The sequence below is a fragment of the Zosterops lateralis genome, assembly GCF_965231275.1.
Source record: "Zosterops lateralis genome assembly, chromosome: 11".
NCBI classification, from domain to species: domain Eukaryota; kingdom Metazoa; phylum Chordata; class Aves; order Passeriformes; family Zosteropidae; genus Zosterops; species Zosterops lateralis.
The window spans coordinates 11047133-11065911 of NC_139771.1; the positions used below are offsets into that span (position 1 = coordinate 11047133).

Below are 18779 nucleotides of genomic sequence, written 5' to 3' on the forward strand. Positions count from 1 at the left end.
GCCCTGCAATGATACCTTCACCAAAATTATTTTACTTCGTCCCAGTCCTGTTCTTCTCTTGATGCTTGGTTTGTGCTAATTGTTTCTTCTTCTGTCTGCACAGAGTCTGTTTCATAATCTTTAGATAAGGAGATGGGTTATTAGTCAAAGCTTTTCTGTTTCTCACTTTTATAAAGTTCCTCTTAGTAGGAAATTAAAATATTCTCTAAGAGATTATAATGCATGAGTTTCCTCAAAGTTATTTCAGGAGACGGTAAAAGCATATGGGTGAATTTTGACTTTGTGTCATTTTACATGGTGTACATTTTTCTGAAAGAAAGTTCTGATCATTTTCAATTCTGCTTCACAAAGTTTTTCACTCATTACTTTAGCATGTTAACATTTTCTGTATGAATTCTGGAAGACCTATTGTCAAGCAACTACTTTTACCAGTGAATTGATTTCACGAGGTTGGAAGAGACCTCCAAGATCATTGAGTCCAAGCCAGCCCTAACACCTCAACATCAAGTGCCACATCTAGTCTTTCTTTAAACACATCCAAGGATGCTGATTCCACCACCTCTCCAGGCAGACCATTCCAGTACTTTATCACCCTTTCTGTAAAAAACTTTTTCCTAGCAACGTATCTTCTCCTACTGCTTTAGGAATATGGCATGTGGAAATAGAAGTTGAATATGTGCTGTGGATTTGCATAACTTTTCTAATTGAAATAATTTTGAACCAGATTTTAAATCTTGAAAATCTATTAGATTGTGTACTTTATCCAAGCTGTTGAATCTTCTTTCTGAAGTTCAGTTCTTGGGGATTACTAAGATGCTGTGTCTAAATAAGATTTTTTGTTTTGCCCACTTAGTAAAATGAGTAACATTCAATTTAATGTTCACAGTATTGTGTTTCCTCTCATGCGTGATGAGAGATGAGTCCAATGAACTGAGATTGCAGTTCTGTTAGCACTGAAAAACTGGTGTCTCTTCAAAATTGAAGGAGCATTTCTTCACCACTAGGTTGGTAGAACATGGGCATTTATAAAATAAGATCTGAATAGCAAGGACTCAAATAGCAAAGGCAGAGGTGCCAAAAACTACATGTAGTCTTTTAGAGATGTTTTTGTTGCTATAGATTTTTACATGAAAAGCACTTGTTTTCTGTAGTAGCGTTGCCTTTATAAAGCCCTTAGATCAGGGTTCGTTGGCAGGCCAAATCCAGATTGTTTTCAAAAGCATGGATATTTGTGCAGCTGTTAAAACAAACCTCAATCGTACTTTGTGCATCAGAGGACATGAAATATTTCAGTTCATAGCTCTTTATTGTGGAGAATACATTGAAAATAAAAGCAGATCTCTGCCCTCACGTTGGGAATTGCATATTCCAACATGTACCATGGTGAAAGCAAGGTTTCTCCAGGTTTCATAGTGTCTTATTGTGTATTTACAAATAATGGCAGATCCACACCAAAATCTAGAACTTCTTGTGCCTTTGGCCTTCCCCTCCCTTTGGCTTGAGTTGGATATGGTGTAATGAATATTAATTAATGACCCAGGTTAGCCTATTCCTGCTGTGTTTTTCTGCCTCTGTCTTCAATGTGTGTGTGGTGTAGTGTGCTGGTGGTAATGGTGTGGGGCTGGTTTGTAAAGGACCGAGGTTAAAGTTGTCTGAGGAGGCTTTCCAGAAAGAGTGGTGAATTAAAGATGTCAGAAGCAATAATGCCTGAGAAACCACTTGTTACCAGCGAATTAATGACTTGTTTGCTAATTAGCAGCCTGAGGCAAAGTTGAGGTAACACACTAATAATCTGGTCATTAATTCAGTTGCAACTGATTTCAAGGGCAATGTTGCTATTTTGAACAGTAATTGTATTCCTGATTCTGGATTATCCACGCTGTGTCCTTACTGTTGAGTCAGTCTCCTCCTGAAGTCTTGGACGGATGGTAGAAGACACCAAAGGCAAGTACCAGCGGGGGAAATTTGAGGAAATTGTTATATAGGTCAGAGCTTCTATATTTTTGTCTTCTGAGGAAATAAGGACTGTGGCAGGACTGCAGTGGACACCTTGCATCATGGTGATTCATCTTCACAGAGGAAGTTGGTGGGGTTAAATGCTGAGCTGATGAAAGATTGAAGTCCTTTGCTCTCTTATAGAAAAAATCATCTCTGCCATCAAATCAGACTTCAATAACTTTAATTTAATATTTATTTATTTATTTGTGTGATTTTGATATTTCATGAAGCTACTCCGATAAAATGGGTTTCTGGGCTATGGGATACTCAGCCTATTATGAGAGAACCCTGCTGGGTTTGGTTCTTTCTATACTTGTGTTTTTCTTGTTAGTCCTGGCAGCATCTCTTGCTTGCGTGTCTGGGACATACACATACCATACCAACTACAGTTGAAACTAATTTGACCCAAAAAACTGGCATTTGGAAGGCAGGAGCACTTGTTCAGGGATGAATATTGCTTCCTTGGAGAGAGCTGGTCAGTGTTGTGCTTGACTGCAAGGGCCACCAGCAGCACACTGGAGCAGCATCAGAAGGCACAGGCTCACTTCACCTGATACACTTAATTGGCTCTTCTCCAGACTTAGGACCATGTTACCTAAACTGTTTTCTTTGAAGTTTTTTCTGTTTTCTGAGTACTTCTTGAGCTTACAATATTTACTTAAAAACAAACAAACAAAAAAACCCCAACCATTTTTGGGAGGTCAAAAATGAACTTCTAAGGCTTTTTGTGTGTGCTTGTTTTGAGAGTACCATTATCGATGTTCTCTGAGGGATGAGTAGCTGCTTAATGGGGACCTTTTGCTGAGTCAGTGTTCAGAATTGCATTGCTTGGTAAAAGGGCGCACTGTGGTTTCGAAGATTAGAGAATGTGGGCAGAAGCAAGGGGATTTTTTTAATAAGGTGGATGTTTAGCTTCAGATCCCACCTGAACTTTAACACCAGCAGCTTCAATCTCCTCTCTAAATTTGTTTTGGCATCTTTAGCAGGATATGCTGCTCTGTCAGTGCAGAATATACTAATGGACTCGTATTTTTGTCCATCCCTTTGTGTAGCGTGAAGTAAACTGTAGGAACCTAGTGCAGTGCTCTGTGGCATTTTGGAAAAGTAACTGCTGTTCAAATGTGTAGTCAGATTTTTCTTTTAAAAAAAGAACATTTAATTTGCATTGTGACATTATTATAAGATCATCTCACACAGGAGAAATTTACTGATCCTGCTGTCCCTCATGTGTTGCAGTTATATGAAATCAGCATATCCCGTCTTCAGTTACTTTCTTTAGAAAGCTTTCTGGGGAGATATTTAATAGACTGACGGTTCCCCTACTAATTCCCAGGCATTATAGCACTGTCACAACCCATATATTCTTAGGGCTTGTGCTGCATATCTTCTACAGACTGCATACCTTCCCTTCCTGACCTGAGATCTTAACGAGTTTCTAGATGATGTTTTTTATCTGAAGAAAGAAAATCCTTATTCGGGTCACTTGTTGGACTGTGTGTTGTTTTCAGATTCAGTTATTGCTTGCTATATTGCTTTTCTGCCTTGTGGGAGCTGAGCCAGTTTCCTTTCTGATTCAGAGAACTCCTTCCAGCAACAAGATTCTGACTCATTCCTGCTTGGCTTCCAGAGACTGTTTTGCTGCTAACTTTAGGCTCTTCATCTTTGCTAGTCAACTTTTAGTAGCTTGGCATCTTTGGGAAAAAATGATACATGGCTTTGTGGGCAGGAGATCCAGTTTTGTTAACTTCTGTATCTCTTGGCAAGTGGAGGAAGAGGCAGTAGTTTTCATCTTCCAAACTGACAGTTTCTCATGGCTCAGTATTCTACCTTCATAATCGGTAAAGAATTTACATCCAAATGTACATTGGAATTTTCCACTTGTGGGGAAATGTCTCTCATTATTCTAAACCACTTGCCATCTGCCATGCAGAATGCTAATAGAGGTGATTAGTTATTGCATTTTCAGGTTCAGTAGGATAAGTATAATTTTATTTTATATGGTTTAGTACAGTTTTTTGCTTATTGCTACCCTTCTGCTCTCCCAGAGACCCGCAGCCCACCACTACAACCCCAGTGCCCGCAGCTTATGGGGTCTAAGGAAGCCAGTTAAATTTGTTTGAATCTGTACTTGGCAAAACACAATGAAGTAGAAGTCTAAGTCTTTCAGGATGACCCATTGATGAAATAGGAAATGACCACTTGTATGTGAGGATAAACCATGTAGGAGGACAAGGGAGTTTGTGATATGCTGGAGGAAGTCCAGATGGAGAGCTGGAATCAGTATTGCATGGGTCACACAATCCCTTTGCATCAATTTTGTGACTGAAATGAAGAAGTTGTTGATTTCTGAAATTAGAGGTTGTTACAGAAAACTGCTAAATTTTAGTCACTTTTGACATCAATCTGTATGTTTTAGCGGGGGGGGGGTTGTTATTTTTTAATTTGTTTGGGGTTTTTTGTGAGTGAAATGTGGTTGGGGCAGGCTGTTTCTGCAGTACAGTGACACAGTAAGTGGCTGATGCTTGAGACTTGGACTTTTGTAGTAACTTTTGTTCTCAGTGATAAAATCTAATGACTTGCACAGAAGATTTCAGAACAGCTTCTGCATATCTGTGATTGGAAGGAAAGGAGGTATTTATCCTGGGAAGAACAAGGGTGCAGTGAGTGTATGAACTCCAGTGGGAAACTGGGTGGCAGTTTCAAACAAGCTGTCAAAACAGGAATTGAGATTGGGGAGTACTTGAGTGACAAATTTTGTAGGATCACAGAGTCACCCAGAAACTCACAGTACTTTAAAATATTCATTCATTAGGCACTCCATGAACAGTGTATGGAAAAATAGAGTTGAATGACCTGTTATTGAAATGCAGCTGTCAAGAAAGAGGGAGGGGAAATACTGCAGGTGTGCAGGTGTGCTGCTGACAGTGTGACAAGGCATGTGAGAAGGATTTAGACAGGAATACAGCGGCTTCAGCTGAAATTTGGAGGTAGCACTCTGGTTCTTCTGAAAATTGTCATGAGATTTCACCTTTTCTTTTAGTCTGTCTCCTCTTGCTCCAAACAATATGTTACTTCTGCAAACTTACTGTTCCACCTGGATCAGTGGCAAAGCCCGATGAACAATGTTTTGAATACTTGAGGCTGATCAGAAATACTTCTTTCCTGATCACATTAGTTTAGCCTCATGAGACATGCAGTTTGTTTACACTGTGCTAGGTTATGTAGCCTAAACATTACTGATTTTTTTAGTAGACATTTGAATAATCTATTAAGTTTCTTCCATCTCTTATTTCCTTTGTCATGTAGCTGCAACACAGCTCTTATCTGTTCCATTCAAACCATGTTATGAAGCTGATGTGCAGGATCAGGGAATCTCATAGCTTGTAGTAAGGACACAGTGTTTGTTTTGTGATAGTGCAGCATCCTGCAGCCTGTGCTGGAAGTTAGCTTGCCTGGCTGTTTGTTCTGTGCTGAGTTTGTTATATGTGAATGAAATGCTTCAATTGTGTTTAATTTTCTGCTGTAAATGTCAAGGATGTAATAATGAGAGAGAATGAAACCTTTCTATGTGCTGTGTACTGCATCTGTCTGGAGTCATTTTTCTGACATGTTAGAGAAGCCATCAGAGCCAACTGCTACGCAAGGGAGGATGCAGTTTTACAGGTCAGTTAACCACCTATAGGGTTTTTTATATATGTACAGTGCAGCCTGGCAGCACACCACTTTTATGTGACCAAAGCATCACTGAGCTTAGTCTGAAACGTGTGTAATGGACCCTGGATATATAAACATACTAAGCAGCTATATGGCATATCTGATTCCTTCCCATTGTGCAGAAGCTGCTGCTGTGTGCCCTGGGATTTACTGGCAGTGCTGCTCGTGCATCTCATTGCTGTGCTGTAGTGACAGTAGTGACTAATGTGGTTTGGTCAAATTGGTTCAGGCACTGGTCTTAGTCAAATAATGGAGCAGAAAGCAGCTAATCCAGTCCTTGGATTTTGTAGTCCACGAGAAATTCCAGGTTGCTGGCCCATCTAGGTTGCTCCTTGCAGCTGTGTGCTGGAGCTGCCTACTTTTAAGTTGGCTTGTATGAGGGACCCTGTGTGTCTCTGTTTATCAGTTTCTGAGCAGAAGTATCAAAGTGTCTGAGTTTAGAAACCATCAGCCTCTGTCTTGAGTTTTTTGTTCAGCTTGAATGGTTTCCCAGAGTAAAATATAAAAAGAAGATCTTGCACTTAACTCCATCTGGAATTGCTGTTCTTCCCAGTAAAGCCTAGTGATGGTGTGTTACTCACTGTGGAGTTACTGATTTTGCACTAGGCTAAAGAGCTGCCAATTCCTAAAGCACTTAAGTTGGGTCTCTGCTTGGGTAGTCTGATCTTCAGCTGAATGGAAGGAACAGCAAATATATAGACCTCTTCCAGCTTTCCCTTGCTTTCCAATATTGAGTCTATAATTCTTTCAAAAAGGGAACCTGTCAGCAGCACCTAAGTAGTAGCCATAGTGCTGTGTTTGAAGCCTTCTGTCTCTGGGTCTGTATCCTGATGATATGGCCTTAATTGCTTTCTGCAGTGGGTTTGGGTGTTTGTCTTTGGAAACTGTTGCTTCTTGATCAATTGATGGACATTTAGATCAGCAGTTTTTCTACTAGTGTAGTGCTTAGGATAGAAATCCTCAAAGAACCTTGCTTTAAGCTCCCAGATGCTTTGTACTTCTTCATGGGGTTTATATCCATGTAGGAATGAATTTGCCAAGACAAATGAATGCAGTCATTGACTGAAGCAGCTGTTACCTGCTGCTATTGAACAGTTACGAGAGGGTTAAGAAGAAAACGTCTTCTGAGCCACTAGATTGGCCCTGACTAAGATGAATGTCTAATTCACTCCCAGCGTCCTTCCTGCTGCCAGTAATAAAAAGCTTGCTTCACATATTCACCCCACTGCAGACGTTTCTCTTAAATTAAATATCAAGAGGACATATAATAGCAGAATTCCATGCCAAGCCAATATTATCAGATTGATGTCAGCAGTGATAATAGAAGAAGGATAAGTTGATGAGATTTCATTTATTAAATAAAGTAATGAGAATACGCAGTGATAGAAAGGATTTGGTAACTCTCGGTGTCAAAATGCAGCAAGATCGTGCTCATTCTGTCTTAACTCAAGGGATAGTAGAGAGAAAGAAGGATGCCCTTTGTTTCATTTTAAGAATACCTCTCCCTTCTTTTCCAGACAGAGAACTGATTTAAAGCTCTTCATAGGAGGTAAAGAGGAAGTTCTGGAATCATGGATTTCATGTGTATGTAGCCTTCCTGCCCACTGCACAGTGGCAAGGCAAAGGTTTCTTTCCTCTCTGTGACTGGGGAGGCACAGCTAATGAATTTTATTTGTAAATCCATCTTTTCCTTTTTCTGACTTGTCATCCTTTCTCCTTCTCCTTTAAACAGATGAGAGTTATTGATTTAATCTTTCATATTCTGTATGTTCTGCATGTATTTATTTCCAAGGTATTGTCAGAGCTTGTCTTCAATACTTTCATCTGCAGATATTGTGCTATCAATTCCCAGCCCAGCCTTTCTCTCCTGCCTTTTTCCTAGCTGCTCTAAATGAGCCTCTTACACCTGGTTTTGATAATAGTTGTAGCAGTTGCAATGTATTTTGTTTTAGACAGAGGCCAACTGTCTACTTCATTTTGCGCTAACATATGCTTAAAACTTTGACCCACTTAAGAAGAAAAGTCAAAGCCCTACAAGTCTTCTGCTAGTTATATATACAAACCTCGTCCCTTTTCCACAGTTTTCCTTCTCTCTCATATGAAAAATAATAGTAAAAATCCTCAATGACACATCAGGAGCACTGTGGTCAGATGTCGGGAAGATGGATTTTTCTAAAGATTAGTTAGTGCCAACGGCCTTGAGCTAGGCTGAGGGTGAAGGGAGATAGTTGAAGAAAGTCCACCTCCTTTGGAACTCAACCCACAATGTCATTGTGTTCTACAGATGTGTCTGTAGTTGGATGCTGCTGGTTTAATTCCTTTTTGTCTCAGATATGTACAAGGAAAGCCAGACACCTGTAAGGTGCAGCTGTTGTATGTGTATAGGGCTGCAGTTCCCCTTGTGTGGAAATGTTGCAACCTGAAGCTGAGACTAAATGTGAGCAGGAGAATGGCACCCCCTTGATTCAGACCGGGCAGGCATTGCAATTGCTGTGCAGGGGGGAAAGCATCTCAGGCAACTGTTCACCAGACCACTTCAGGTACCTCTTTCCTTTTCCAGTCCAGATGGGTACCAGAACTAATCCATTGGATATGGATAACTTGTGTACTCCCAGATTCTGCAGTAATTTGTATTGATAATTATCCAAACCAACTTGGCTGTTTGTTGATTAGCGTCTCTAAATCTGTTTAGGGAAGCTGGTGCAATTGATGCATAACCACAGCTTGAGGTTTTATTTTGAAGAAATAAAGGACAATAATCTTGTTATGATTTTAGGTACATAGTACCAAATAAATCCTCCCTGTGTTGTGGGAAGTGGTGTGTAGGAATGCTGGTTTAAATACCTGCTGGGCAATGCATACCAGTCTGTGCTGATTGATCCCCTGCCTCTGGTAGGCTTTAGGCAATAATACTCTTTTTTGTGGCTTCTTGCTCACCACTGTGTGGCTTTTAAATATCCCTGTGGGCTGACCACCAAGGGGCCTGTTACGGAAGAGGGCCACAGACTTTGCAGCACTGTCTGAGCTCACAGGTGTGTCCTAACTTCATATTTATTCTAGGCAGTAAAGACTGATACCATAGGAAGGACAGTGATATAAAGCAAAACACAATTCCTGTAGCTCTCTCTGTTGACAGTGACAACCTTAAATATTTCTGAGATACTTGTAGCATGTTGTTCAGTTTAGATGAATACAAACTGGTTTGTGGTGTGCTGTACCTTTTAGCTCTTCCAGGTTTCTGTATGAAAATTACAAAATGCCCTTCAGTTTAACATCACTGAGTTTAAAAAAACTAATTTTAAAAGTCTTAACTTTTTCAATGAATTGAGGGATTTGGTGGTATTTCCTGACCTGGTATTGTTTGGTATCATTTCCACAGTCTCACTGATTTGATTAGAGCGATATTAAAGTTAGTGACAAAGCAAAATGCCAACATTATGAGTTTCTGAAGCTCTCTCTGGGTTCTTTTCTATCCCAAAATTTGAAGATTTTTTTTTTTTTTTTAGAATATGGATTTTCGAGGCTTTAAAGGTGATTTGCTATATAACATAGAAATTAGAAATGAACACCAGCCTTTAGGGACTGTGCATGGAATAAGTTTCTTCTAAAAGCTGTAAGATTAGTGAGGAGGTAGAAAAAGAATTCTGTATAGTATCTTTGTTAGTTTCTGATCCAAATCTCAGTTTTGCAGAGTATGGCTGTCATACTGATAAATTCCTACTCTGTCCAAGTATGTTTGCAGTAAGACTGAGGACTGAAGAAGTATCAATGAGAGTGTATCTCAACCAAATTATCGTGAGAGTGCACCCAGGTTGCTGATTCAAAAAGGACAAAATTGTTCTTTTTTTGGCCCTTCCAGTTCTTTCCTGAGCACCTTACACAGATGTGTGTGATTTGGAAACTCGTATCTGAGCTCTCCAAAATCTTTCAGAACATCGTGGTTTAAGATTTCCTGTTTCTTTGAAATCTGTTTCACCTGACAGACTGTGGCATGCCCAGGGATAGGTCATATTTTCCCTCTCTCTGCCTTGCTATGAAGCCCTTTAGCTAAAAGCCTGTTGTTACTGTGAAAATGAATACATCATAGCATGGCATTAATACCTGCCTGTAGCATCAGGTGCTTTGGAAGGAAGAGGAGTGTTTGATATTTGGGCACAGATCTCTAAGCATATTGGGGTGGGAAATGCAAGGAATTAAATGGATTTATGGTTCAGGAGATGACATCTGAGGATTGCTACACCTAAGCGTATGTTCTCTTATTCTCTGGTAAAATATACCAGGGCCATGGTGCTGCGAGTGCCTGTAATTTGTGTCTGCCTGTCTATGCAGCTGATGTCACTGTCATTACTGTGTTTGTGCCATTGTTGCTGGGATTCTGTTACAACGACCTTCCCCTTTATTGGTACTGTTGCTGATGATGTACCATATGTACACATGCACATTAGAGTAAAAGAACATCATCCTTAATTGTTCTTGGGTAGCTGTCAATGCCATTTACAGAGTATGAGTACTAATTTCTGCAGAAATACAAAGAAACAGATATCTGGTCTTGCTATTATTACGGGTTTTTTTTCTAGTCACTAGGAGAATTGCAGTGTTTCCAACCATGCTGGATTTCTTGTAGTGTTTGAATAGATGAGAATTCAATAGATCGAGGTGGCTTATTCAACAAGTCTGTTCAATTCTTTGTCAGATTGTTACAGATGTAGTGCAGGCCCAGCCAGGATTCTTGAGTTCTGCCAAAGATTTCCAGTGTGAGTTGAGCAAATCATTGAAATTCTTGGATTTGGGGATTTTTTTCCCTCCTGACTGCAGAAGAGAGATGATGTTTTACATAAGGGTGAAGCAGCCTTCTACACCAGCTGAGAAGGATCACGTTCCTTTTTCTGCTAAGTACCCTGGATTTTCCAACTGAAAGACACTGTTGGTCATTTGACCCACTTTGGTGATTGCTGCTCCCACCAGCTTCTCTATTAGGACTACATGACTCCAGCATAAAATTAGTATGTGTGTTGCTGGCAAAGTGGTAGTAAGTGGTTGAAAACTCCTCTTCACACATCATTTTCTTGTTTTCCCTGCAGGAGGAGGAATGCTGATCCTATCTGTGCAAACCTGCAGTCTGAAATTCTGAAGTGCTACCGAGAAAACAAAAGTCAAGTGCTCAACTGTTCAGAGCTGGTGAAGGAATATCAGCGCTGTGTTAGTGCAGCTCAGAAGGTAACAAAAGCTTCTATGTCGTACTGGCTGGCTTTGCTGTCTTGTTTTGTATGGTGTTTTCTTCTGAGAAGTGTTTTTGAGAGCTTGGTATCTGTTAGTTAAATTGCAATCTTCATAGGAGACAAATCTTCTTTGGGATCCATTTTCCCACATTCATTTCACATTTCCCAGTCACATTATGTTATGTTCCAATTTAATTCCTGTCAGTGGGTCCTCTTGTACCAAGCTGCCACCAAAACAGTAGAACCAATGTTCCCAGGTTTCCAAGTCTATCAGTGATTTTCCCTAGTCTTACCTTCTTGGATATTGTATACTGTAAAAAGTAAGTAAATCCATTTTGGTGATGTCTGCAATGTTTTCAACAGGCTCTAAACATCTCCTTTTAAGAGACTTAGCAGTTTGAGGTCTTGCTTCTTTTCATTGCTACATGGGGAAAGGTTCTGTACTGGGCAAAGCTGCTGTCTGTTAAGAAAATTCCACAATCCTAAAAACTCTTTATCTTGTGTGGGAGGCCAGGAGGCCTTATGGCTCTTCCTTCTGAGATGCAGAGTCCCAGTAGATTCTGTTGATGCCTTAGGACAGTGGCTGCTTAGTACCTTGGAAGAATTTCTGTCTATTGAAACAAGTGAAGGGGAAAAGAAAATGAAGTATTTGGACATTAAAACTAGGGTATGGTCCTGGGCCATGTGGGAATTCAGTGGGTCAAGTGTCCCTCAAGGGCAGACTTTTCTGTTTTGTTTTTTGGGTGTTTTTTTTTTTTTTTGACAGTAGAAAATTCTTCAAAAGGTGCTGAGAATATAGTAAAGTGGATGTAGGAAAGAGGATGGCAATAGAAAATTGAGACTTCTCTGATGGGATTACTAAAGCAAAGGGTGGGGGAGAGGTGGATATTTCATGGAAGCAGTCTTTCTCTGCATTAGCATTGTGAGGGGAAGCTGTATGCCTGATTTAAGTATAACATGAAACAAGCTGCCAGCTAGCTCCCAGAAGAAGCCCGACAGAAGGAGATGGGAAAATTGTCAGGATATATTAGACCAAATGTTGTTGCTAGTCCTAGTGGAATTTTTTTCCTTCCTGTTTACAAAGAAGGTCTTTGTATGTCTGCAAATCAGCAAGGTTAAAGCTGCCAGGGAAAGGGCTTTTCTCTGATATCTCTAAAGTCCCCAGCTCCCAAAACATGTGGTTTCTTTTTCTTCCTCAGCTTTAAAGTAAAGTGGTGCCTGTGCTGCTGCTGCACAATCTGTGCCCCTGGTTACTGTGTGCAGAGCACTGGTGCATCTATTCCCAGCCTCTGTTATCCTCCTTGCCTCCTCTAAATCAGGCTTGTAGCCTTTTCAGTGGAGTATATCTTTAGCAAATGCATTTACCAATACGTCTTTATTGCATGCAGTGCGGGTGGAATGTGATTACCAAAGAAGACAGATTGCATTAAACTTCAGCATATTTGCAAGCTGTGGCTCCAACCTGCCTGAGAAAGGGGCTGGGATGCTGCCAGCCCCAAGCCCCAGCCCGATATTATTAAAGAGTAAATTGGAAGCTAAATGACTGGTAACAGCAGAGGGCAGTGAAAGATCCTAATAACTTGGATCTTTTTTGGATATGGTGGAGGTTTTGGTAGCTTTTCTTTATAAACCAAAAACTGGGGGTTGTCTGGTTGTCTTTGTTCCCAGAGTCTTCAATAAACTTCAGAATTTTTATTCCCCACTATTATTAGAAACTAATTGAAGGAGAAGTGCATAGGACATTTTGTTATGGATGATGACAATGTGACAGAAAATCTTGCTATGTTTTAAGAAGGGGCTTGAGAGACTAAGGAATAGGTAACTAACACCTTGCAGCTAGAGATAGGCACTAGAGGATTTTGCAAGTACAAATTCAAATACAACTTTTGTACGGCAATATGTCTTCTGTAGTTTTCTTTTGTCCCAGGACAGCTCAAGTGCTGTCAGTTTGCCTCACTGCTCTTACTGACTCTTGTGACTCCCGAGATACATGTAGCAATTACAAGCTATTGTTTTATCATGTAGGAATAGAAGTCCCTCCTCCCTTCCCCTTTTAAGGCTGATTTTTTTTCCTTTAAGTTTAAATTAGCATCTTATGGCTTTGTCTTACACATTCCTCTTTCAGGAAATTCAGGTTGGAGGAATGTGGGAAAGAAAGGCCAGAATCTCTTAATTTCTGAGGTACTTTTAACCTTTTTTTAAAAAACACAAATTATTTTCCAGTGCAGGAGGAAATGTAATCAAAGCTGGATGTGTGACTTCAGCTCACTTGCATGGTGGTGATTTGTTCTTCTGCTTTTTACTAAAGATTTTATAAGGCTTGCTGAATATTCTTTAATGAAGCATCTGGTTCTCTGCAAGTTTCTTTTGATGGCTGGTAAAAATGACTCCAGGGCATGGTATACATTAGACTTGGAGAAACCAAGCTCTAGATTTCTAGACTGAAAATTACAGCTTGCAGTGGATGAGAATTATTCTTTGCCTCTTCCCCCTTACAGTGTTTGTTTGAGACCGTTCCTTTGGACACCCATTTCCCTTTGCCTGTTTTGTGCACATTTCTGAGACAGGAACTGAGATTCACCCTCAGTTATTTCTGCCCCATGAACAAATATATATCAGATAATCATTCAATGAGTTTTAACATTTTTCTACTGGTTTCTTGTACAGCCCCTCTTCCTGGAACAGGTTACTTTGTGGTGCACGGCAGAGATATGGCTATTGTTACCTGTTTTGTATATTTTCTGTCTATTGGGCCATCTCTTGTAGTCAACAGAGAGAAATAGGCATATGTAGAGTATGATGTGTCTGATTCTAAAAAGGATTCTGAAACAGGCCAGCTGAATCGCCAGCCAGAGAGGATTATTTCCCGCTGCCTCTTGGTAGGCACATAGAGTGCAAAGTTGGTGCCTGTTTTGGGATGCTCATGGTTATTGGAGCAGAATCTTGCTCTAGTTGTCTGCCTTTGTAGCCAGTGTGTTTTCAACTTACCTTGCCTAACCTGCTCAAGAGCTTTTCCATTTTTACCATCCTGAATGTTGAGTTTTAGTCATGCCACCATTGACGCGGTGCAGCAGCCCCTTTAGGTACTGGGCTCCTTGCTGCATCCCATGCTTTGCTTATCTGACTTTAGAGGGTGTTACTGTGATAGCTCCTGTTTAATTTAGAGTGTTTTATCTTTTCTGGTGGTCTGTTTCCATGGCTCTGCAGAACTTGAGCTACAGCATAAAAATCGCTGGCTTTAAATCTAATAAAAGCTGGGATAATGGGACAGCTGTAGGAGGGGCAGTTCCCATTGTGTCTTTCAAAATTGCCTGTAGTTTATTGACTACAAGTTTCACCACGAACTACTGCTGCCGTTAGATAATGAGAATTGAAAATTGCTGCTGCTGTTTCCCCAAGGTTTTATCTGTGCCAGTGAGAAGGGGGTGTGGAAGGAAAAAGAATGGGCAGTGGTAATTTCTTAGTTTGTGTCAAGGTGGAAGGGGAAAAGAAATTATTTTGTTTTTAAAAGTGTGAGTCCTGTTAGTGAATTGCTTCCCTCCTCCATGCAAATATGCACTCACATGGAAGCTTTTCAGAGGATTTGTGACCCATTCTGCTGCCCTTGTGTTCTGTTCACACCACTAGGCAAGTCTGAATTGAAGGTGAGTTTTAGTTGGTTACTTTGTTACATAATTGGTGGTTATACCAGGGAATCTCCAACCAGCTGCTGCTTGGAAAATGAGGCCTCTGGTGACCATATATTAATGTGATTTGAGATTTCAAACAGAACTTGCTTCCTGCAACTGTGTGCAGAAAAATGTCTGTTAGGGAAGAGCATGGATCCCTTCTTTCCAGGGGTTTCCTTACTGTCTCTAGGTGCCTGTCTTTCACAGAACGACTAAGGTGAGATTTTTGTGTGTCAACTCCTGCCCAAAGCAAGCTATCAGGAGCCATGTACTCAGATATGTATTCCCTTGTCAATAGGAGCTGTATACATTGAGCTAGGAGCCATTCATAATCCTCCACTCTTCCTCCCCGTTTAGTGTCCAGCTTCTCACAGATCTGCTATTCATAACAGACAAAGGTAAACCTACTTCTGTCAGAGCCTATGGGCTTGTCTGTGTAAGGAAATGACAATGCAATAAACTGGTGAGCTTTTCTGTATATGAACATTCAGAGTTTGTAATGAAAGTGCAGGAAAAATTCACACACATTTGCTGTGAGTCACTCTGCTGTGTGCAAACAAGCCCTTGCTAAATACTGATTGACTGAATTCCAGTGAAGGCGAGACTTTTAACACAACCTTAAGTCGTATGTATTCTGCTTTGCCCTTGACTATAATAAAAAGGAATGTGGTCAATTTATTGCGTTTACATTTCCACGTGATCTCTGTGAAAGCCCAGTTCCCTTTTGGCACACAAAGCAAAGCATTACAACTCTGCTAGAAGTTTGCCTCTAATCTGTGGGCAGGGCCTTAGATTGCTGAGAGGATGCTGCAGGTGTTTCTACGGTGTCCCATCCTGATGGAGCAGTTTTGCTCAAGCACTCTTGATCCTGCTGAAGCGTGGCCTGCTGAGAGCTTTTATTTTCTGCAATTTGGATCTCTCTCCACCTAAGAAATGGAGTTGGATGCCATGGGCTGCACTGCAGGTATCTGATCATTCTGGATCATCAGACTTTTGCTAAAGTGTTGTTTCCATTCTGGTGGATTTCAGAGTGTTTTATGGATTGGTTGTGTACTTACTGGGATAGAGAAGAGCAGTCAGTGTGTGTGACTGGAGAAAGAAAGTTTGGAACAGGTATAGCAAGATCTGTATCTGTATTTGAGAAATGCTAGGATTTCTCCTCCCCCTGGCATTCTGCAGAGGTAGATCTTGGCTGTTAAAGCCTCATTGAGGAGATCTAACACATGGTGTGCTGCTTGAAATGCAATATATCTAACTTGAGAGGCTTTTAGGGTAGTTTGAGCTTTCTGGAATTCAGGTTTGTAGTTTCAGATAAATCTGTGTGTTTCCTGTCTGAAGGATGCTGTGCCCAGCCATCCTCAGCCAGGTTTATGGCTGTCCTGCTGACCTGTCAGTCAGTCCTTGCTTAAAGCAAACATATCTGTAAAGGGTTTGTCTTACCTTCTCTATAAAGGAAATTATCTTTTTTAAAAAATCTTTCTCTCTTTCAACCTTTATTTGTGCAAATACTGTGGTGATAACACTATCAGAGGAGTTTATGGCTCAATAAATGGTCCCCACAAGGGAGTTGGGGGAGAGCTGCGAGCTGCAGGCAGCTGATGTTTGTGTAATTGTAAACAAAGAGGAGCAGTGGATTAACTGTACCCAGGCATACCCTGACCTGGTATTTGCAAAGGTGAAGAGGATCCATATTTTGCTTCTAATTATGAAGGGTGGAAACAGTTCTTGTTTTGATTTTTCAAGGCGGCATTTGTAGGATCTGGCAAGTCTTGAGTCTATACATAACACTTCATATCCTCAAGAGTTCACTGGTGGATAAACTAAAAATACAGAGCTGCCTGAAAGGGCATAAACCACCATCTTAATATATGAGGCATGTTCCAGAGTAAATGCTGGCCTACTTAAAATGGAAATGTCTGCTGCATGTACCTGGTATTTATGAAACTGGAGGCATAGTTCTTTATTTACTCTGTGTCTCAGCACTTCATGAAGCTCTGATGTTCCCAAGAGCCTGGTGTGTTGTGAGCACTTATTAACCCACACAAACAAATTCTTTTCTCTGTCTGCTCTTCATAGTCATTGTAAAACACAAACCTCCTCAAGTTTGTAATTTTTGAAGAAAATGAGCAGAAATAAGTTTAAAACTCGCTTGGCTGTGCTTCAGGTCTCCTCTTTCAGTGATACTTAGTCCATATTCTACATCATCTTTACCTCTGAAATTCTTGTATTCATTGCCTGATCTGGAAGGAGGACTTCTGACTGCATTTCTTTTCTCATAAACAGACTGTTTTCTGACAGTTCAACACCCAATCCTTGTGCATTTATTTTTTATTTCCTGCTTTTTGTTTGTTTGGGGGTTTTGACATTGTTACAGTGAGGCATAATTGCTTTTGAGTCTAATGTCTTGCTTGATGGTTCTGATTTCAGGTATATTTACAGGTACAGTTAATCTAAATGTGTATGTTTTACAGATCATTTTGAAAGCCACTGCTGTAAAAGAGGGAAAGAAGTCAGTATGGCGTTACAATATCTGAAGTTGAACTATTTGGCATTTTGATACTTCTAAGATGTGGTGTTGCTACAGTTCCTGTTTTAAAACCTTGTTTGCCTGAAAGTGTTTAAAAACAGTCTCAAGTTTTTTTGCAAAAAAAAATACTTATAAGAGTTAGCTGGTCAGGAATGAGCTCTTAGCTGACCTGATACTCTAATGAGGTCTTTGAGTGGGTGTATCTGAAAAGTCTCGTTAGACTTTTGTGTCAAAATTTCACTCTTGCTATTCTCTCTTTATTTTCAAGAATTATTTCTCTTTAGGCTTAAATTAGTGGGATTACATGGATCAAACATTTCCTTAGTTTTGTGCTTTCTGTATGGTGTGTTAGGAAGCATTTTCCTGAGAACTGTAGCCTGTATTCAGTCAGGCTTATCTAGTATGGAAAATAGTTGCTTGAGGGTGAGAGACTGTTGTGATACATCTGGCTGTTTTAATGCCAGATTTTTTTACAAAAGATTTGTAGCACTCTTGGCAAGTGGGAAGTCGAAATTCTTACTCAGATTAATTCCAGGAGACTGATGACCAAGCAGTCTTGGACAGAAAGAAGTTTATTTCCAATTTTTAAACTATGTGTTTTGCTGCTGAAGTTAGATTGAAACAGATCCACAAAAATTGCTGTTGATAGCAACTGCTGGTTAGAAGCACAAGGTCAGGGGTAAAGTGCTTTCAGACTCCCAGGAAGTTCCAAAGTAGCCCTGACTTCCATAACTTCCGTACTATTGTTAGATCCATTCTCTGATGACTTGGCTATAACTAGGGAAATTTTATCAGTGGTGCCAAAGCCTTCATGACAAACTGGGGAAACCAAAGATTTGTTATGCTTTTTGTTATCATGTTGATCATAGCCTGCCCAGGGTGGTTTCCTGCTATGTGCAGTTTGCTGTCTCCACACACCATCCATCAGGTATTTTTGTTGCAGGTTTTGGGGCTGAGTACTTTGAGGACTAGTGGGATTTAAAGCCTTCACTGCTCAGCTGAATGTGTCTGTGTGGGCAACATGCAGGGTAGTAATTATTGTGGTTATTATGGTCCCATTCCACTGGAAGAGTTGCTCCCAAGCAAGCAAGAATTCTCCAAGTAGCCCTTCCTTGGAAAGCAGTGAATGATGGATGAGCCCTCCTATTAGTGGGATGCCAATCCTTTTCTCTGCAGAACTGTGGCACACTGGAGGAGGAGATTTGCAGAAGCTGCCTTGCTGCTGCTTGCTAGTGTTTGTTCTCTCCACAGAGCCTCCTCGTCCAAGGCTGTGGAGTATTCATCTGTTACAAAATCCAAACTTTGAGGGAAAGTTTCCTTCTGCATCATGCCTGCAGTAATTGTGTGTGATTTTCACCCCTCTGTGACACTGTCTGTCTGCCCAATAGGCTTCCTTGTCTGGAGATATTTCCTGACATACTTGTGATGCTTCCAAAACAATTTAAAGATTTCAGTCCTAGCTAAACCTTTGCAAGCCAATTGAAAAAAACCTTCCCGGACACCAGTGCTTCAAATACAGGAACAAGACGTGTTGAAGACAGTGATCTCAATGCAGTATTAGAGTTAGCTCTGCTGCTTATACTTCCATCTCTGGGAAGAAACATTCTTCTGGTTATAACACCTTTTTTGGTTGGAGGCCTTTACTGGGGACCT

At 40.5% G+C, this 18779-nt stretch overlaps 1 protein-coding gene across 8 annotated transcripts in view; it reads left to right on the forward strand.

Annotated features, from left to right (window-relative positions):
- CHCHD6 (coiled-coil-helix-coiled-coil-helix domain containing 6) overlaps window positions 1-18779 on the forward strand; it is a 109600-nt gene that overhangs the window by 61925 nt on the left and 28896 nt on the right. For all 8 annotated transcript variants that reach the window (XR_014590892.1, XR_014590893.1, XR_014590894.1 and 5 more), the window contains one exon: window positions 10794-10929. Coding sequence is in view for 2 of the 8 variants with exons in the window: in XM_083869392.1 (XP_083725518.1) it covers window positions 10794-10929 (136 nt within the window). In the remaining 6 variants the exon portion in view is untranslated. The remainder of the gene's footprint in view (window positions 1-10793; window positions 10930-18779) is intronic.